This window comes from Entelurus aequoreus, linkage group LG05, assembly GCF_033978785.1.
Source record: "Entelurus aequoreus isolate RoL-2023_Sb linkage group LG05, RoL_Eaeq_v1.1, whole genome shotgun sequence".
Classification (NCBI taxonomy): Eukaryota; Metazoa; Chordata; class Actinopteri; order Syngnathiformes; family Syngnathidae; genus Entelurus; species Entelurus aequoreus.
This window is the reverse complement of record NC_084735.1, coordinates 79,084,996-79,106,797: the sequence shown is the minus strand read 5'-3', so window position 1 is coordinate 79,106,797 and position 21,802 is coordinate 79,084,996. Positions and strand designations below refer to the sequence as shown.

The window sequence follows — 21,802 nt, the reverse complement described above, 5'->3', positions numbered from 1 at the left end:
TGATTGGCTCTTCCAGCTCCCATTATTGCACCTGCAGTCAAAACAATTAGTTCCAGATTAGTTCCCACACAGTACACACATTACAAGTAGTATTCATGGCGTCTATTTGGTAAACACATACAGAGTTGTGTACTAGCAGCGCGCTACATTTACCCTGTTACACTTTCTGGATAAATGAGGATAGGAATCATGTTGTTGTGGAATGTACATACAGTAACACAAGCAAAACGTAATGAAAAACTACAAATTTGTAAGAAAATAAATATTGCACATTAAATGACTATTATGTATAAATAAAACAAAAACACTAACTTAACAAATGACATTAGTCAGAGTAGTTTTAATGAAACATACTTTTTACTTTTACTTGAGTGGTTTTGTGAAGAACGAATGCTACTTTTACTCTGTGATTCTGATGGCTATATTTATTTATATCATCTTTTGTTATTATCTATACACTATCGATTACTGCTTGCAAAGACGCATTCATTTGGCTCGTCGGCGGTCACATGATCACACTCACACTACACCCTGTAAAAAGTGATAAGATGTCAGACGAGCCAGCACAATTCTTCCATGTTTCCTTACAAACTGGGAAAAGGAACATTTATATCAGGTGTAGTCATCTGTGTTAGTAGAAATTAGTGTTGTCCTGATACCAATATTATGGTACCGGGATCAAAATTATTTCGGTACTTTTTCTAAATAAAGGGGACCATAAAAAATTGCACTACTGGCTTTATTTTAACAAAAAATCTTACGCTACATTAACTTCTTAAGGCCCAAGCTGTTTGTTTACATGGTTTTTTTTTTATTTCTTTTTGCTATTTGGGCTTATTGGAGCCTAATTAGAAAAAAAAACTAAAAATCATCTTTTAATATGATGTACTTAGTCCATAAGTACACAAACGTGTACTTCATGTGTAGTGACATACACTTTTTTTTTTTGTACAATTTTTTTTCCAAATTCCATTGTATGTTATACTCTTCGGACACCACCAGATAGCAGTATAAATGTCCATATGTCAGCATAAGACCCCAATTCAGTAGTGTACACAATTTTGAAAATAGGAGCTAAAAGGTGCTGTCCACGCATGTGGCCACTATGCCTTTAGAGCAGGGGTCACCAACGCGGTGCCCGCGGGCACCAGGTAGCCCGTAAGGACCAGATGAGTAGCCCGCTGGCCTGTTCTAAAAATAGCTCAAATAGCAGCACTTACCAGTGAGCTGCCTCTATTTTTTAAATTGTATTTATTTACTAGCAAGCTGGTCTCGCTTTGCCCGACATTTTTAATTCTAAAAGAGACAAAACTCAAATAGAATTTGAAAATCCAAGAAAATATTTTAAAGACTTGGTCTTCACTTCTTTAAATAAATTCATTAATTTTTTTTACTTTGCTTCTTATAACTTTCAGACAGACAATTTTAGAGAAAAAATACAACCTTAAAAAGTATTTTAGGATTTTTAAACACATATACCTTTTTACCTTTTAAATTCCTTCCTCTTCTTTCCTGACAATGTAAATCAATGTTCAAGTAAATTTTTTTATTTTTATTGTAAAGAATAATTAATAAATTTAAATTTTAGCTTCTGTTTTTTCGACGAAGAATATTTGTGAAATATTTCTTCAAATTTATTATGATTAAAATTCAAAAAAATTATTCTGGCAAATCTAGAAAATCTGTAGAATCAAATTTAAATCTTATTTTAAAGTCTTTTGAATTTCTTTTAAAATGTTTGTTCTGGAAAATCTAGAAGAAATAATGATTTGTCTTGCTTGGTCCAATTTGTTATATATTCTAACAAAGTGTAGATTGGATTTTAACCTATTTAAAACATATCATCAAAATTCTAAAATGAATCTTAATCAGGAAAAATTACTAATGATGTTCCATAAATTCTTTTTTTATATTTTTCAAAAAGATTCGAATTAGCTAGTTTTTCTCTTCTTTTTTTCGATTGAATTTTGAATTTTAAAGAGTCGAAATTGAAGATAAACTATGTTTCAAAATGTAATTGTCATTTTTTTTCGTGTTTTCTCCTCTTTTAAACCGTTCAATTAAGTGTAAATATCATTAATTATTAATAATAACATAGAGTTAAAGGTAAATTGAGCAAATTGGCTATTTCTGGCAATTTATTTAAGTGTGTATCAAACTGGTAGCCCTTCGCATTACTCAGTACCCAAGAAGTAGCTCTTGCTTTCAAAAAGGTTGGTGACCCCTGCTTTAGAGGTTAAACATATGTTTCTTATTGCAAGTTTGTCCTTAAATAAAATAGTGAACATACAAGAAAACTTGTCTTTTAGTAGTAAGTAAACAAACAAAGGCTCCTAATTTAGCTGCTGACATATGCAGTAACATATTGTGTCATTTTCCATTGTATTATTTTGTCAAAATTAGTAAAGACAAGTGGTAGAAAATGAATTATTAATCCACTTGTTCATTTACTGTTAATATCTTCAGGCGGTGCTGCATCAAAAACCGACATCCGTGTGTAAAGGATATCACCACATGGGCTCAGGAACACTTCAGAAAACCACTGTCAGTAACTACAGTTTGTCACTACATCTGTAAGTGCAATTTAAAACTCTACTATGCAAAGCAAAAGACATGTATCAACAACACCCAGAAACGCCGCTGGCTTCGCTAGACCCGAACTCATCTAAGATGGACTGATGCAAAGTGTAAAAGTGTTCTGTGGTCGGACGAGTCCACATTTGATATTGTTTTTGGAAACTGTGGACGTCGTGTCCTCCAGATCAAGGAGGAAAAGAACAATCCGGACAGTTCTAGGCGCAAAGCTGAAAAGCCAGCATCTGTGATGGTATGGGGGTGTATTAGTGCCCAAGACATGGGTAACTTACACATCTGTGAAGGCACCATTAATGCTGAAAGGTACATACAGGTTTTGGAACAACATATGCTGCCATCTAAGCGGAGTCTTTTTCCATGAAATGCTCAGTCATTCACAAACAAGGATGGGGCGAGGGTCACCACTTTGTCAACAAATGCGTGAGCAAATTGTTGAACAGTTTAAGAAAAACCTTTCTCAACCAGCTATTGCAAGGAATTTAGGGATTTCACCATCTACGGTCCGTAATATCATCAAAGGGTTCAGAGAATCTGGAGAAATCACTGCACGTAAGCAGCTAAGCCCGTGACCTTCGATCCCTCAGGCGGTACTGCATCAACAAGCGACATCAGTGTGTAAAGGATATCACCACATGGGCTCAGGAACACTTCAGAAACCCACTGTCAGTAACTACAGTTGGTCGCTACATCTGTAAGTGCATGTTAAAACTCTCCTATGCAAGGCGAAAACCGTTTATCAACAACACCCAGAAACGCCGTCAGCTTCGCTGGGCCTGAGCTCATCTAAGATGGACTGATACAAAGTGGAAAAGTGTTCTGTGGTCTGACGAGTCCACATTTCAAATTGTTTTTGGAAACTGTGGACGTCGTGTCCTCCGGACCAAAGAGGAAAAGAACCATCCGGATTGTTATAGGCGCAAAGTGTAAAAGCCAGCATCTGTGATGGTATGGGGGTGTATTAGTGCCCAAGACATGGGTAACTTACACATCTGTGAAGGCACCATTAATGCTGAAAGGTACATACAGGTTTTGGAGCAACATATGTTGCCATCCAAGCAACGTTACCATGGACGCCCCTGCTTATTTCAGCAAGACAATGCCAAGCCACATTCAGCACGTGTTACAACAGCGTGACTTCGTAAAAAAAAAGAGTGCGGGTACTTTCCTGGCCCGCCTGCAGTCCAGACCTGTCTCCTATCGAAAATGTGTGGCGCATTATGAAGTGTGAAATACGACAGCGGAGAACAACTGAAGCTCTACATCAGGGGTCACCAACCTTTTTGAAACCAAGAGCTACTTCTTGGGTAGTGATTAATGCGAAGGGCTACCAGTTTGATACACACTTAAATAAATTGCCAGAAATAGCCAATTTGCTCAATTTACCTTTAACTCTATGTTATTATTAATAATTAATGATATTTACACTTAATTGAACGGTTTAAAAGAGGAGAAAACACGAAAAAAATGGCAATTACATTTTGAAACATAGTTTATCTTCAATTTCGACTCTTTAAAATTCAAAATTCAATCGAAAAAAAGAAGAGAGAAACTAGCTAATTTGAATCTTTTTGAAAAATATAAAAAAATAATTTATGGAACATCATTAGTAATTTTTCCTGATTAAGATTAATTTTAGAATTTTTATGATATGTTTTAAATAGGTTAAAATCCAATCTACACTTTGTTAGAATATATAACAAATTGGACCAAGCTAGACAAATCATTATTTCTTCTAGATTTTCCAGAACAAAAATTTTAAAAGAAATTCAAAAGACTTTAAAATAAGATTTAAATTTGATTCTACAGATTTTCTAGATTTGCCAGAATAATTTTTTTGAATTTTAATCATAATAAATTTGAAGAAATATTTCACAAATATTCTTCGTCGAAAAAACAGAAGCTAAAATTTAAATTTATTTATTATTCTTTACAATAAAAAAAAATTTTTTTACTTGAACATTGATTTACATTGTCAGGAAAGAAGAGGAAGGAATTTAAAAGGTAAAAAGGTATATGTGTTTAAAAATCCTAAAATAATTTTTAAGGTTGTATTTTTTCTCTAAAATTGTCTGTCTGAAAGTTATAAGAAGCAAAGTAAAAAAAAATAATGAATTTATTTAAAGAAGTGAAGACCAAGTCTTTAAAATATTTTCTTGGATTTTCAAACTCTATTTGAGTTTTGTCTCTTTTAGAATGAAAAATGTCGGGCAAAGCGAGACCAGCTTGCTAGTAAATAAATACAATTTAAAAAATAGAGGCAGCTCACTGGTAAGTGCTGCTATTTGAGCTATTTTTAGAACAGGCCAGCGGGCTACTCATCTGGTCCTTACGGGCTACCTGGTGCCCGCGGGCACCGCGTTGGTGACCCCTGCTCTACATAAAACAAGAATGGGAAAGAATTCCACTTTCAAAGCTTCAACAATTAGTTTCCTCAGTTTCCAATCGTTTGAGTGTTGTTAAAAGGAAAGGCCATGTAACACAGTGGTGAACATGCCCTTTCCCAACTACTTTGGCACGTGTTGCAACCGTGAGATTCTAAGTAAATTATTTGCAAAAAAAAAAATAAAGTTTATGAGTTTGAACATCAAATATGTTGTCTTTGTAGTGCATTCAACTGAATATGGGTTGAAAAGGATTTGCAAATCATTATATTCCGTTTGTATTTACATCTTACACAATTTCACAAATTATTGGGTATCAGGGTTTGAATTAGTGCTGCACTGTAATAAACTTCACTAAAACTAAAATAATCATTCACACTCTTCAAGTCCTTATTGTTGTACTCGTCCACATTGTTGTACTTTCATAAAAAGAAGTCTTAAAAACTATTATGTCATTTAATTTTTTTATTTTTATTGTTAACGTTATGTAATCTTATCTTCTGGGATAAGCTTGAGTTTATTCTCGTTAGCATCGTGTAAATGTGTGTGTGTGTGTGTGTGTGTGTATTTTACCCGTGTGCACTGTGACAAGTGAACCAGGTGACGGAAGGGGCGGGGGCTCCTTCGCTAACACACACCATGGCCCCGCTGCTCGACTGCGACAGCGAGATCATCTTTGGGGGTGCTGTGTACACACACACACACACACACACACACACACACACACACACAAAGACGAACAGTGAGTTGAAAACAAGGTGATATGTCAGTCATCACTCTCTGACCTTTGACTTCTAGGTGGAACACGACCTCGTCCTCAGCGTCGCCGTTGGCAACGGTTACGGTGTAACGCCCCGTCTGGTTCAGCCGGACGTGCCTCACGGTCAGCGTGCTCACGTAGCTGCCGTCAACAGTCGTTACTCGCCATCGCGCCCGACGTTTACATGGCCGCCTTCTTACCTGTTGTCTGCCGCACGCGCGCGGGTGTCGGCGACGACGCTCCGGTTGTCTTTGGTCCAAACTATGGTGGGGGAGGGGTGGGCTTGCACCATCACCTGGAGCTCCACCGTGTGGTGAACAAGACAAGTGACGTTGGTGTCGTGGGACGGGCGCGCCAAAACGTAACCTCGATCTGGAGAGATGCCACCTGTGAGTGTGTGTGTGTGTGTGTGTTCTTGTATTTCTATCCTTCTTGAGACATCAACAAGGAAAAGTACCTTCCATATGAGGACTGGTGAACAAGTTAGGACATAAATCATGGTCCCAATACGGAAAACCATTGCATCTAATAGAGAAGGTCTCATTTGCACCCCTAGTGGTGAAATCTACCAAAATTAAGGTGGTCCCAAAAATAAATAAATAAAAGGAGGGATTTTTCAAATTGACTGTGTCAGTTTTAAAAGTGCTCCACCTCTGGTCAACATATGAAATAACAAGTGTATGTAAACATTTTAAGTGCACCCCCTCTGGCCAACATATGTAATAAGTGTGTGTAAGAAATTGAAATGCGCCCCCTTTGGCCAAAATGTATAAATATATATATATATATATATATATATATATATATATATATATATATATATATATATATATATATATATATATATATATATATATATATACATACATACTTTAATAATTTGAAGTAAATAATGAAGATTAAAAACAAAAAATTAAAACAATTAAAATTCACTAAAAGCTTACCTTTTTTACATTTGCGTAGTATGTATATATTATTAATGTTGTAAATGCAAATCTTTATATATCTAGATACGGTGGTCCTAAAGAGGTCGGCATTTTTCGGAGGTCTCAAGAAAGTAACAAATACAAGAATATGTCTGTGTGTGTGTGTGTGTGTGCATGTGTGTGTGTGTTCTTGTATTTCTTCCCTTCTTAAGACATCAACAAGGAAAAGTACCTTCCATATGAGGACCGGTGAACAAGTTAGGACATAAATCATGGTCCCAATATGGAAAACCATTGCATCTAATAGAGAATGTCTCATTTGCACCCCTGGTGGTGAAATCTATCACAATTAGGGTGGTCCCAAAAAGGAGGGATTTTTCAAATTAACTGTGTGTCGGTTTTAAAAGTGCTCCACCTCTGGTCAACATATGAAATAACAAGTGTATGTAAAAATTTTAAGTGCACCCCCTCTGGCCAACATATGTAATAAGTGTGTATAAGAAATTGAAATGCGCCCCCTTTGGCCAAAATGTATAAATATATACCTGTATATATATATATACATATATATATATATGTATGTGTGGGAAAAAATCACAAGACTATTTCATCTCTACAGGCCTGTTTCATGAGGGATTTCCTCAATCCTCAGGAGGTTTTAATGGAAGCATTCACATACCATGGTTTATATAGGGCACAGAGCGGGTGGGTACAGGCAGGCGTGGGGGCGTGGTGATTGACTCATGTGTTACCTAGGAGGTGTTTCCTTCTGTGACGGCATGCTGATACAATTTCGCCGCGCTTGTTGAGGGATGACAACTCTGGACGGTATATGATAAACAGTTTCTCTTTTAAGCATAGGTTGCATCTTTTGTTACCACTGTTGTAAGGTGTGCTGGATGCAAGAATTTGCCATGTTATTGAGTATTCAACATTATTGTCTTTGAGATTCCAAATGTGTTTGCTGAGTTCTGTAGTGTTCCGGAGTCTTTTGCATCTGAAAGAAGCCTTGTGATTGTTCCATCTGGTTTTGAATTCTCCCTCAGTTAATCCTACGTATGTGTCGGATGTGTTAATGTCCTTGCGTATTACCTTTGCTTGGTAAACAACTGATGATTGTAAGCACCCCCCGTTGAGAGGGCAATCAGGTTTCTTGCGGCAGTTACAGCTTTTGTCGGTTTTGGAGTCGTTCTGCCTGGTGGTGGGCGGCTCCTTTTCAATTGCTTTATTGTGGTTTGAAATTATTTGCAGCATGCAGCTGCATGCGGCAAATAATTTCAAACCACAATAAAGCAATTGAAAAGGAGCCGCCCACCACCAGGCAGAACGACTCCAAAACCGACAAAAGCTGTAACTGCCGCAAGAAACCTGATTGCCCTCTCAACGGGGGGTGCTTACAATCATCAGTTGTTTACCAAGCAAAGGTAATACGCAAGGACATTAACACATCCGACACATACGTAGGATTAACTGAGGGAGAATTCAAAACCAGATGGAACAATCACAAGGCTTCTTTCAGATGCAAAAGACTCCGGAACACTACAGAACTCAGCAAACACATTTGGAATCTCAAAGACAATAATGTTGAATACTCAATAACATGGCAAATTCTTGCATCCAGCACACCTTACAACAGTGGTAACAAAAGATGCAACCTATGCTTAAAAGAGAAACTGTTTATCATATACCGTCCAGAGTTGTCATCCCTCAACAAGCGCGGCGAAATTGTATCAGCATGCCGTCACAGAAGGAAACACCTCCTAGGTAACACATGAGTCAATCACCACGCCCCCACGCCTGCCTGTACCCACCCGCTCTGTGCCCTATATAAACCATGGTATGTGAATGCTTCCATTAAAACCTCCTGAGGATTGAGGAAATCCCTCATGAAACAGGCCTGTAGAGATGAAATAGTCTTGTGATTTTTTCCCACACATACATATTACGCTCTACCACGGTATCGAGCACTATTTTTTGGATAATCTAAATAAGACATATATATATATATATATATATATATATATATATATATATATATATATATATATATATATATATATATATATATATATATATATATATATATATATATATATATATATATATATATATATATATATATATGTGTATATATATGTGTATATATATATATACATATATATACATATATGTATATAGAGACGTACTTTAATAACTTGAAGTAAATAATAAAGATTAAAAACCAATTACAAACAAAAAATTTAAAAAATAAAAATTCACTAAAAGCTTACCTTTTTTACATTTGCATAGTATGTATATATTATTAATGTTGTAAATACAAATCTTTACATATCTAGATAGGGTGGTCCTAAAGAGGTCGGCATTTTTCGGAGGTCTTAAGAAAGTAACAAATACAAGAATATGTCTGTGTGTGTGTGTGTGTGTGTGTGTGTGTGTGTGTGTGTGTGTGTGTGTGTGTGTGTGTGTGTGTGTGTGTGTGTGTGTGTGTGTTCTTGTATTTGAGGACCGGTGAACAAGTTAGGACATAAATCATGGTCCCAATATGGAAAACCATTGCATCTAATAGAGAATGTCTCATTTGCACCCCCTGGTGGTGAAATCTATCAAAATTAAGGTGGTCCCAAAAAGGAGGGTTTTTTTAAATTGACTATGTGTCGGTTTTAAAAGTGCTCCCCCTCTGGTCAACATATGAAGTAACAAGTGTGTGTAAAAATGTTAAAGTGCTCCCCCTCTGGCCAACATATTTAATAAGTGTGTGTAAGAAATTGAAATGTCCCTCCTTTGGGCCAAAATTAATTAAAAAAATAAATAAATATGTATATAGAGACATACTGTAATAATTTGAAGTAAATAATGAAGATTAAAAAACAATGACAAACAAAAAATAAAAAATAAAAAAATTCACTAAAAGCTTACCTTTTTTTTACATTTGCATAGTATGTATATATTATTAATGTTGTAAATACGAATCCTTATATATCTAGAAAGGGTGGTCCTAAAGAGGCAGGCATTTTTCGGAGGTCTCAAGACGATAACAAATACAAGAATACGTGTGTGTGTGTGTGTGTGTGTGTGTGTGTGTGTGTGTGTGTGTGTGTGTGTGTGTGTGTGTGTGTGTGTGTGTGTGTGTGTGTGTGTGTGCGCACTCACCCAGTATGGTCATGGTGAGGTTTTTACTCACAATCCGTCCCTGAAGTGTTTCCTCAACCGTGCACACGTACACACCTGCAGGAAACACCCCAAATATCTAACGACTACCATGGCAACCGACGGTGTCACTGATGAACGCCCGATGAGTACCTACCAGAATCTGCCAGCGTTGCCACGGGGATGTGGACAAATGAACGGATTTGATTGGGCAGAAATTCCGTGAGTGGCTCAAATTCCTGCAAAAGTCACAAGTAGTAAGTCCCTTTTAAAAAAAATAAAAATAATAAGTTACCTGTCAATCAATTTATATGTGGGTGGAAAGGAGGTTACTGTCACGGCCCGAGCGCACCTCAGTGCGCATTCATACTCGCCAACCCTCCCGATTTTCCCGGGGGAATCCCGAATTTCAGTGCCCCTCCCGAAAATCTCCCGGGGCAATCATTCTCCCGAATTTCTCCCGATTTCCACCCGGACAACAATATTGCTACACCATCCTTCACTGGGCGCCGTTTCCGGCCGGACAATAATAACGGTTACACCTCGAAGTCAAGTGCGGCAATCAGAACCGAAGAAGAAGAAGAAGACGAAGCAGAAGAAGAGACTTGGCGACGACGAGTAAGAAGAAGAAGTACACTTGCAAGTTCCAAAATGATTGGAAAAAATCATTTCAGTTCATCCAGGACAGCTCGAAGGGGAAGGGGTGTGTTGCCTGCAAATGTTGTAGATCAGACTTCTCCATTGAACACGGTGGCCGAACGGATATAGTCACTCATGAACGGTCAGAGAAGCACGAGGCTGCAGCAATATCTCCCTAATTCTGAGGTCTCAAGGTTGGCAAGTATGAGTACACCTCCGGGAGCGCGTCAGTCCGGCTGCAGCAATCAATCGGCAGCAATCAGCGCACCTGCCACTGATCAGAAGACCTGCCTTCATAAGCCTGCTCAACCTGCTATCCCGCCCCAGAACGTAGTCATCTGTCCCCGTACAGTAAGCCGACTAGCCCAGCTCTGTGCATTCTCTCTCTGTGTTTCTTCCCCATCGTGTTGAATTGTCTCGTGTCCTCCCTGTCTGTCCTGCCAAGCCTGCCTTCGTTCCCACGTTACGAGATGTGTGTCTCGTATTCCCGCGTTCCCTCTGCTTCCCTGGCTGCCTTTTGGGTCTCGACCTCCCACCTGGACACGGACCTTTTTATCGCCCCCGACTTCCGGCCTGTCTCACGGACCTACGAGCCCGCCCTGCCCCTATTGGACTTCCGCCTCTCGCTCAACACTAAGGGTAACACACTACAGTTAAAGGCCTACTGAAATGAATTTTTTTTATTTAAACGGGGATAGCAGATCTATTCTATGTGTCATACTTGATCATTTCGCGATATTGCCATATTTTTGCTGAAAGGATTTAGTATAGAACAACGACGATAAAGATTGCAACTTTTGGTATCTGATAAAAAAAAAGGCTTGCCCCTACCGGAAGTAGCGTGACGTAGTCAGTTGAACATATACGCAAAGTTCCCTATTGTTTACAATGATGGCCGCATGAAGTGAGAGAGATTCGGACCGAGAAAGCGACAATTTCCCCATTAATTTGAGCGAGGATGAAAGATTTGTGGATGAGTAAAGTGCAAGTGAAGGACTAGTGGGGAGTTGAAGCTATTCAGATAGGGAAGATGCTGTGAGAGCCGGGGGTGTCCTGATATTCAGCTGGGAATGACTACAACAGTAAATAAACACAAGACATATATATACTCTATTAGCCACAACACAACCAGGCTTATATTTAATATGCCACAAATTAATCCTGCATAAAAACACCTGCGTGTTTGTTACGCTAGCTCCTAGCTCCTCTGCTAGCTCCTAGCTCCATAGAACACGCCAATACAATTCAAACACCTGATCAACACACACAATCACTCAGCCCAAAAGACCGTTCACCTAACCCAAGGTTCATAAAGCTTATATATTTTTAAAAAGTTACGTACATACGCAAAAAAAAGTTGCGCACATACGGTCAAGCGATCAAATGTTTAGAAGCCAAAGCTGCATACTCACAGTAGCACGTCTGCGTCTTTGTCATCCAAATCAAAGTAATCCTGGTAAGAGTCTGTGTTGTCCCAGTTCTCTACAGGCGTCTGTGTATCGAAGTCAAAAGTCCTCCTGGTTAGAGTCTCTGTTATCCGAGTTCTTCCATCTTGACTGCATCTTTCAGGAATGTAAACAAAGAAGCGCCGGCTGTGTACTGTTGTGGCTGACTACGTTCGAAAAATACGTCCATTTCGCACCGACAACTTTCTTCTTTGCTTGCTCAGCTTCCTTCTCCATAATGCAATGAACATGATTGCAACAGATTCACGAACACAGATGTCCAGAATACTGTGGAATTATGAAATGAAAACAGAGCTTTTTCGTATTGGCTTCAATGTGGAAGGCATACCCGTGTTCCCCGGTCTACGTCACGCGCATACGTCATCCGCAGAGGCGTTTCGAACCGGAAGTTTAGCGGCAAATTTAAAATGTCACTTTATAAGTTAACCCGGCCGTATTGGCATGTGTTATAATGTTAAGATTTCATCATTGATATATAAACTATCAGACTGCGTGGTCGGTAGTAGTGGCTTTCAGTAGGCCTTTAAATCCTACACATAGTCACGCACCACACACATTCTTAACTAGGTCTCACACTTCATTTATTAATTTATATATATAGTGTATAAATATATAAAAATAGAGTTTAAACGACATCCCTTCTGTCTGTGTCGTCTTCTCCTCCTGTACACATAACAGTTACCTGTGAGTCAATTGTGGGTGGAGACTGGGTACCTCTAAAAAAAAAAAGAATGCATTCATGGGTGGAGACTGGCTTACCTGTTTGCGAGGGAAGTCCCACGAGAAGTAAACCATTTCCATGTCTTGGACCGTACAGTTGACAGTAAGAAGTTCTCCTTGCTTCAACAAGCTGCTGGACGCTCTCAAGTCCACCTGCATCTCTTTGGCGACTGACAGACAGGTGAGCCACACAGGTGAGCCACAGACCAGTGAGATCGACTGTGGAGGCTGTGAACTCACCTACGACGCTGAAAACGTAGTACACCTGCGACCGGGTCTCCTCAGAACCGTTAGAGGCCACGCACACGTATGACGAGTCGTTCAGGGGACCCGTGAAGCCGTGAGCAGGCTCGTATTTTAGTCCAGACACCGGAATTGTGTCTCCACGCTCGTACAGGCTAACGTTCAGCCGTGGGTCGGAGACCACGCACGGGATCGTGTCTTCCTCCTTCTCCTTCATCACCACACCTGGACCGAGCGGAACAAACCATTCAGCCGGATCTGAGGGTGGACGAAAGAAATCATCAGGCTCAGGACGAGGACTCTTGAATGATCCAAACACCAAAGTCACCGTGTCCGGGGATGAAGATGTCCATCTCTCTGATCTGATCAGACGAGGATTCCTCACAGGCATATCTCCCAGAATTCCTCCAGGTGACGTTCGAGAGTTGCAAGACACTTCTGAATTTCTGCTGGTCCACCACAACCCCGTCGTCTTGAATATCCTCTCGAGGCAAGCGCCATGACACCTCGCCCCAACCAGAACACACCTGAGATACAGGTATCATGATCAGTTCAGTTCAGTTCAGTTTCAGTTTATTTGGAACGTGCATACGATACAATGTAATGCATCACACATTTCCAGCTGTGTCATTGCAGCAGGTCCGAAAAGGAGTAGGAAGATGCAGTGCTTATTTAATCCTACCCCTTTTCAGACCATAGCAATGTTATCCAATTTCCTTGTTCTGTGTAACACAGGGGTGTCCAAACTTTTTCCACTGAGGGCCGCACACGGAAAAATTAAAGCATTCTGGGGCCATTTTGATATTTTTCATTTTCAAACCATAACAAAATATATGGATTAATTTTTTTATTTTTTTTTACCTTTAGGGCTCCCTAACATTTTAAAATGTTAAAAACAAGTCAAATTATTATTTTTTTAAATGTATTTAACGCTTACAGTAAATCTCTACAGTAGATCAACTTCAGGTTGATACAAAGTAAAAATAAAAATAAAAGGTTTTATGCCTTTTCTGTCAAAGACAACTTTGTTTTTTTATAATAAAACTGAAATACGCAGTATTTCCCCCACTTCCCAAAACATTAAGAAAGCAATGTTTGATGTGAAGTAATTAGAGCCTTAAAAATATCAATAATGCAGGACACCATTGACTTTAATTCATTATTATTTTTGAGTAATCACAGTGAAAAGATCAATTAAATCCCATTAAATATATTTGGGATCCAAAAGGTGCCCCACTCATAACGTGATACATTTTTATTAGGTTTTTTTTTTTTTACTTTCAAAAATTAAGTATATAGATATATCTGTCAATTTTACGTTTGAACTATTATTTTGTTTGTTTTATGCTCTTTTGTTAAAGAAAACGTTGATGTTTTTGTATGGCAACCACACAATATATGCAAAATTTTCCACATAAAACATTTTAAAGTGAAATATTTGAAATAATTGGAGCTTTGAATAGGTCTTTTTTTTTTTTTTTTTTTTTTTTTTTTTTGAGCAATGGCCAAAAAAGAAAAATAAAGATAGACAAAAGAAAAGAAACAGCCTGCATGGCAGCTTTGTGTCAACATTGCAACTTTTTCTCGTTAGATTTCACCTCATTCCACTTTTTTTTAATGTGTTTTTTTTAATTTTTGCAATAGCATTTCCAGAATGTGTGGCGGGCCGGTAAACAATTAGCTGCGGGCCGCAAATGGCCCGCAGCTTTGGACACCCCTGGTGTAACAGAACACTGAACAAATAAGTAATATAACATAGTAAGCAAACAAATATTAAATACATAAATAATCTTTGTCTCAATAAAAAAACATTTTTTTTAAAATGGGTTCAAGATGTTCATCATAATTCTTGTTCTGGGTACTTTGTGAACACTTGTAGTTTGAACAGTCTCTTAAACTGAATCCTATTGGTGCTTTGTTTGATTTCTTTGGTTAATCCATTCCATAATTTAATTCCACATACTGATATGCTAAAGGTTTAAAGTGTTTTATGAGCATACAAATGTTTTAAATTAGATTTTCCTCTAAGGTTATATTTCTGTTGAGGGGATTCAACGCCCAGTGGTGTGCAAGTGTGTTTCTGTATAGTATCTCCAGCCGTGTCCATGTGGTGACATAAATTACGGTATTTTGAGAGGTGAAGTCGGACTACTGAAGGCCTAGGTGAGAAACGCACGGCCCACCAGAACACCGGCTCAAATTTGAGTCATCGTGTCATCTATCCACAGTGTGAAGCCGCTTCTAAGATACTAATCCTAACCCCCGTGGCGGGAAAACTTAGTTCTTTCCAAGTGTCATTATCACTGGAGGACTAGTGGAAAAGGAATGGCTAAGCATGCTATACGCACACACACCGAGCAGGACGACACACAAAGCTAATGCTAAAGCTTCAGTGTAAAGTAGGGATGGCCGATCCAGATGTCGATACTATCGATACCTAGTATAGTATCAGTGTCAAAATGATACTTAAGTGATTAGATCAATACTTTTCTTATTATAAAGAATTGTTGTAGTTGTTTTTGTGATTGTTTACAAAGTCAGGTATTAAGCATACAGGAAGGCTTTGAGGGCAAAACCCAAATGATTTAAATGGGAGCCAACATTTTTGATTTTGTTTAGTTATTGTGCATTAGCCACTTTATTTTGTCAAAAAAATTGTATGTAACATTCAAAACCACACATTTAATACATCATCTGATTCACAATACTAGCAAATTCTAAACGTGATGATTAGAGTGTCCGCCCTGAGATCGGTAGGTCGTGAGTTCAAACCCCGGCCGAGTCATACCAAAGACTACAAAAATGGGACCCATTACCTCCCTGCTTGGCACTCAGCATCAAGGGTTGGAATTGGGGGTTAAATCACCAAAATGATTCCCGAGCGCGGCCACCGATGCTGCTCACTGCTCCCCTCACCTCCCAGGGGGTGGAACAAGGGGATGGGTCAAATGCAGAGGCTAATTTCACCACACCTAGTGTCAGTGGTACTTTAACTTGAACTTTATAAGCTTCATAAAAATGTGTTATTGCGTTTACTTTAGTTGTTATAAAACGTGTTCACTTCTATATTCCTTTGTCAAAGTATCGGATCAGGACTCGAAATCGAATCGTGATCGGAGGCCAAAAACATCCCTCATTTCTACTTGTACTAATTACACACCAGCTGTTTGATTGTAACGTGCATCTTAGTTGTTGATTACCAAGTGTGGAGGTGCTGAAATCATAATGCTAACCAGTAGCATGTCAATGGAATATCAAATGTCAATTAGCATCAAGCTAGCAACTTTTGAAAAGTGGAGCCTTACTTTTGTGCGCTTTCCATCAAGTACGCTTGCTTTGTTGGCATGGACAGTTGCAACATTGGACTGACTAGCGACCGCACGACACCAAGGCCGCGGAACAGAGACACGCGGCAGGCTTACACACACACACATGCATCCACAAAAAATATACGCCACACACACACATACCCCACCCCCCATCCAACGTCCTTGATGCGAATCCCTTAGGGGGGATGGACGGCTGGGCAGCGCCTGAAGAGCTGCAGCCTGCCACCGTGGCCCCCACTCCCTCCCCTCTGTTGCTAGTCTCGAGATGTATGTTGTAATATGTATATGTGCTTTGCTATGGAGGTTTTTTTCCCAGCTGCAGAAAGGGCCCTCTTAGGAGCCCAGTCTAGATTGTATTTTTTTTACTCATCCTTCCCCAACGTTTACCTTTTTCCCATCTTTTACGGGGCGCGTTGTGGCGACTAGGGTTGCAAAATTCCGGGAATATTCAAAGTTGGAAACTTTCCATGGGAATTAACGGGAATTCATGGGAAATTAATGGGAATAAACATTGAATGCAACATGCTAGATCTTGCAGCATGATTATTAGCTAAAACAAACTGATTTAATGCAAATTCAGTAGAATTTCAACCCTGCACTGTGCATTCCTCCATCACATGTGCAGTGCATTCCTCCATCACATGCACAGATAATTCCCAGCATGCTACACACTACAGCAGGGCTATCGAGGCCACACTAGTATTTGAGCCCAAGGACTTTATCCAGTCAGGTAAATTTTGATGATATTACTGGGGTAAATATATTTGATCTGTGGTATTTAAGTTGAATAGAGGTGTAATTGCTTGTTACTGTATGACTGTAGAATACTCCAGTAGACTTTCACTCAAGCTAGCTAGCTGTTCCTGTACTTGTTAAATGATTTTGGGGCCAATATCTCTAGCTAGCTAGGTTTATGTAGCACCACAGTCTCATAATGAACCGAAAATATTTCTCCATTAGCCGTGATGCTAATTTTCTCTATGTTAAATCCCATTCATTTATGCTAACAACGTTAGCGATCCGAATTGACCTTCTTTGTGATCTGTAAAGTTCAACTAGCAAATACTAAATCAAAACATGTAATTTCCTCTGCCTTCTGTTCTGCTAGCCATTCTGTTTTCATGCAAGAATGTAAGTTATAGCTTGATTTAGCGTGCTGATTGAGCGTTCATTTATTCATCTAGCCTATTTCTATTCATTTGTCCATCAGTAAAATATTTTTAAAGACTACTCAAATTGTTTAGCTGACTATTTATATCTGTGTGTGGCATTGCATTAGTGTTTTACAAGAATTAATAAATACAAACAGAATTAAAGCTGCAAGCAGCGTTGGTCGGGTCCGCATTTTGGCAGGTGCTAGTCGTAGGTGTCCCAATACTTTTGTCCAGTGGTAGTCCTGAGTGAGACCTACATAGAGGTTTTTGTTTCGTGTCTCTACGATATTCGTACTGGCAGTTAGAGGAAGTTGTGTCTGTGTCTTTTTCCTAGGTGCTGCGGCACAGTGGTTGTTTTCTTTGAAGGCGCGTAAAATCACAGCAGCGGAGCAGCTTTAGTGCGGCGGGTCTTTGAAGGCTGGTAAAATCAAAACCGTAGCACGTATCAAAACTCTTCCGTCAACTTTTAATCAGAAGGGTTCAATCTCTCTCCTGTAGCAGTTTGAAGCCGAAACAACAAACGCGCTCAGAGGAGATAACGTTTGATGTTTGGTGAGCGGTTTGAACAAAAATTTAGTTTTGAAGGAGGAATTGCGGACTTCCTGTTTATTTTTGCTGAAGGGTGTCAATCTATGAAATGTAGGTGTAAGTGAGACCTACGTAGAGGTTTTTGTTTCATGTCTCTAAGACGTTCCTACCGGAAGTTACAAGCAGTTTTGTCTGTGTTTTCCTCTGAGGAGCAGTTGTGTCTCTGTTTTATTCAAAAATTGCTCTAGAGCGCAATTTTGAGTTTTGGGGTTCGGTTTTTTTTTTAGATCGCAATTTCTACCAGTCCTGATGTGTGTCTATATTAGCTATAATAGCCTACTATCAAAATGACTTTAAAAGTCGTATATAAGTGTTATAATGAAGGCAACACATGATGTAAGTGTCTATATTAGCTATATTAGACTACTATCAAAATGACTTTAAAAGTCTTATATAAGTGTTATAATGAAGGCAACACATGATGTAAGTGTCTATATTAGCTATATTAGCCTACTATCAAAATTATTTTAAAAGTCTTATATAAGTGTTATAATGAAGGCAACACATGATGTAAGTGTCTATATCAGCTGTATTAGCCTACTATCAAAATGACTTTAAAAGTCTTATATAAGTGTTATAATGAAGGCAACACATGATGTAAGTGTGTATATTAGCTAAAATAGCCTACTATCAAAATGACTTTAAAAGTCTTATATAAGTGTTATAATGAAGGCAACACATGATGTAAGTGTCTATATTAGCTATATTAGACTACTATCAAAATGACTTTAAAAGTCTTATATAAGTGTTATAATGAAGGCAACACATGATGTAAGTGTCTATATTAGCTATATTAGCCTACTATCAAAATTACTTTAAAAGTCTTATATAAGTGTTATAATGAAGGCAACACATGATGTAAGTGTCTATATTAGCTATAATAGCCTACTATCAAAATGACTTTAAAAGTCTTATATAAGTGTTATAATGAAGGCAACACATGATGTAAGTGTCTATATTAGCTCTATTAGCCTACTATCAAAATGACTTTAAAAGTCTTATATAAGTGTTATAATGAAGGCAACACATGATGTAAGTGTCTATATTAGCCTACTATCAAAATGACTTTAAAAGTCTTATATAAGTGTTATAATGAAGGCAACACATGATGTAAGTGTCTATATTAGCTATATTAGCCTACTATCAAAATGACTTTAAAAGTCTTATATAAGTGTTATAATGAAGGCAACACATGATGTAAGTGTCTATATTAGCTATATTAGCCTACTATCAAAATGACTTTAAAAGTCTTATATAAGTGTTATAATGAAGGCAACACATGATGTAAGTGTCTATATTAGCTATATAAGACTACTATCAAAATTACTTTAAAAGTCTTATATAAGTGTTATAATGAAGGCAACACATGATGTAAGTGTCTATATCAGCTATATTAGCTATATGTATTTTTATTCTACACAAATCATTAGTAAAATGGAGGCTTCTCAGAAGGTGAGATAACTCCTGGAAATGACTGTCTTAGAATGGCCAAAGGTGTGTGTGAGAATTTTGGTGAGTTTTGAAGTATTTTAAAAAGGTCAAATTACAGCTCAAAGAGGCAAAAATGAGTGTTTTTAGTACATTTTTGTCTTAAATGGGAAATTGCCAACTTCCTGTTGGTTTTTTCCCGAGAATGTGAAATTATGAAATGTAAGTCTAAGTCAGACCTACATAGGGGTTTTTGTTTCATGTCTCTACGACCTTCCTAGTGGGAGTTAGAGGCAGTTTTCTTCCTAGGGGGCGCTAGAGCGCAATTTTGAGTTTTGGAGTTAGGTTTTTTTTTACTAAAGTGGTTGGGGCACGTTTTCCTATGTGTGTGTCAAATTTGGTGAGTTTTGAAGCATGTTAAGGGGGGCAAAGTAGTGCGCAAAGCTGCGGAATAATAATAAAACCTTACAAATTCAATAGTGTCCTTTGTACATGGTACATGCGGACCCTAATAATGCCACGTACACCATCTGATGTGTGGAGAAATTTCACCCCAACCAATGTAGGCGGAAAGGCTGCGTACATTTGCAAATACTGTGCAAAGAGCTACGTCAAAAATGCCACAAAGATGCAGCAGCATATAGACAAGTGCCCAATAATATAAAATTATTGTAATTCTCCATAAATTCCCATATATTCCCACTAATTCCCTTGGACGGTGTCCAACTTTGAATAATCAAAAAATGGTCAATATTTCCACATTTCCGGAAAGTTTCCGGAAATTTACCGGAAACTTCCCACCCCTTTGCAACCCTAGTGGCTACCCATCGGTGTTCCTGTTCTGTAACCCTGTACACTGTTTGTTTGTCTAATCTTGAACGAGTTTGTGCTGAAAACAAAGTTCCGTCGTATTTTTGCAACGACAACAAAGACCTACCTATCTACAAACATTAGTGGCAGTCCGCTACGAATACGCCTGTTCGCCCGCCAAGTGCTTGAGCGGGTCAGAGTCTGCAACCGGACGTGACGTCAGGTATCAAAATATGGCACCGTTTGATTTTACGTGAGTCGGTACTCAGTAGTACAGACGGAATTCGATCGGTACCGATAAAAGTACAGAGTTCGGTACCCATTCTGAATGACAGACGGGTACCATTAGACCAGGGGTGTCAAACGTAAGGCCCGTGGGCCGGATCAGGCCCGTGAACAGGTTTTATCCGGCCCGCGGGATGAGTTTACTAAGTATAAAAATGAGCCAAAATTTTTGAATGAAAGAAACTGCTGTTTTAATTGTGTCCACTAGATGTCACAATAGCAATTATTTGTGTCTTTCTAGATTATGCTACATATGTAAAAAAATAAAAAAAATATACCACACGATGTAAGCAAACTACATAAATAACATCCTGTAATTTGATTTTTATATATTTTTTTTAATAATAATAATAGATTTTATTTGTAAAAAGCACTTTACATTGAGTAAACAACCTCAAAGTGCTACAGTGTATTAAAAAAATAAAATAAAATAAATAAATAAATTAGAAAAAATAAAAAGATAATAAAAAAAAAATAAAAACTAGAACAGCCAAATAGCTAAAACTAGTATGCATATATCTAAAAAAAAAAAAAGGCTTTTTTAAAAAGAAGGGTTTTAAGCCTTTTTTAAAAGCATCCACAGTCTGTGGTGCCCTCAGGTGGTCAGGGAGAGCGTTCCACAGACTGGGAGCAGCGGAGCAGAAAGCCCGGTCTCCCATTGTTCACTGAAGTTGTCTTTATTTTTAAGTTATCGTGCCGTGATTTCACCAGTCCGGCCCACTTGGGAGTAGATTTTTCTCCATGTGGCCCCCCCATCTAAAATGAGTTTGACACCCCTGCATTAGACGGTGAAGTGGTACTGACCACGGTAAAGTTGGAGTGCCTCTGAAGAAGAACCTCGGAGGCGTGTGGAAGCAGCTCCAGACTGTCGCCCCCCTCAGGATGAAGCAGTAGCACACCTTCACACACACAAACATAGTAAGCACATCCGGCCAATCAGAGAGCAGGACAGAAAGACATTAGTTGTGTATTGGGTGGATCACACTCAGGTGTTGTTGCTCACCAAACAGGAAGTACAGCAGTGTCAGACTTCCTGTGTGTTGTCTGCTGGACACGAGCATGGCTTCTGAGGGTGACAATAGCGTCCAATAGTTGTTACCAAGTATGCGTGTTTGTTAGTTGACACTCAGGATTTGTCTTTTAAACTTTTTTTTTTTTTTTTTACATTTGTGCAGCTCATCTCTTCTAGTCGGCTTTCTTTAGAAATGTGATGACTGAAGGCAGCTGGAGTATGTGTTTTGCACATCTGCCCTACAGCCGCATGGTTCTGGGTTGGAATCTGAGGTTCAGACCTTGCTGTGGAGTTTTGCATACTCTTTCCTCCTGGTCTA

The 21,802-nt window shown here is 38.5% G+C and overlaps 1 protein-coding gene across 1 annotated transcript in view; it reads right to left on the bottom strand.

Annotated features, from left to right (window-relative positions):
* Positions 1–21,802, bottom strand: part of LOC133651084 (platelet-derived growth factor receptor beta-like) — a 56,115-nt gene that overhangs the window by 21,585 nt on the left and 12,728 nt on the right. Inside the window, exons 2-12 of the mRNA XM_062049013.1 lie at positions 21,475–21,537; positions 21,276–21,370; positions 13,206–13,404; positions 12,875–13,135; positions 12,674–12,804; positions 9,967–10,048; positions 9,813–9,887; positions 5,937–6,108; positions 5,762–5,877; positions 5,550–5,661; positions 1–31 (exon numbers count right to left, since the gene is read on the bottom strand). The exon at positions 1–31 is cut by the window's left edge and continues 66 nt beyond it. Coding sequence (XP_061904997.1) covers positions 1–31; positions 5,550–5,661; positions 5,762–5,877; positions 5,937–6,108; positions 9,813–9,887; positions 9,967–10,048; positions 12,674–12,804; positions 12,875–13,135; positions 13,206–13,404; positions 21,276–21,370; positions 21,475–21,532 — 1,332 coding nt within the window. The 5' untranslated portion in view covers positions 21,533–21,537. The remainder of the gene's footprint in view (positions 32–5,549; positions 5,662–5,761; positions 5,878–5,936; positions 6,109–9,812; positions 9,888–9,966; positions 10,049–12,673; positions 12,805–12,874; positions 13,136–13,205; positions 13,405–21,275; positions 21,371–21,474; positions 21,538–21,802) is intronic.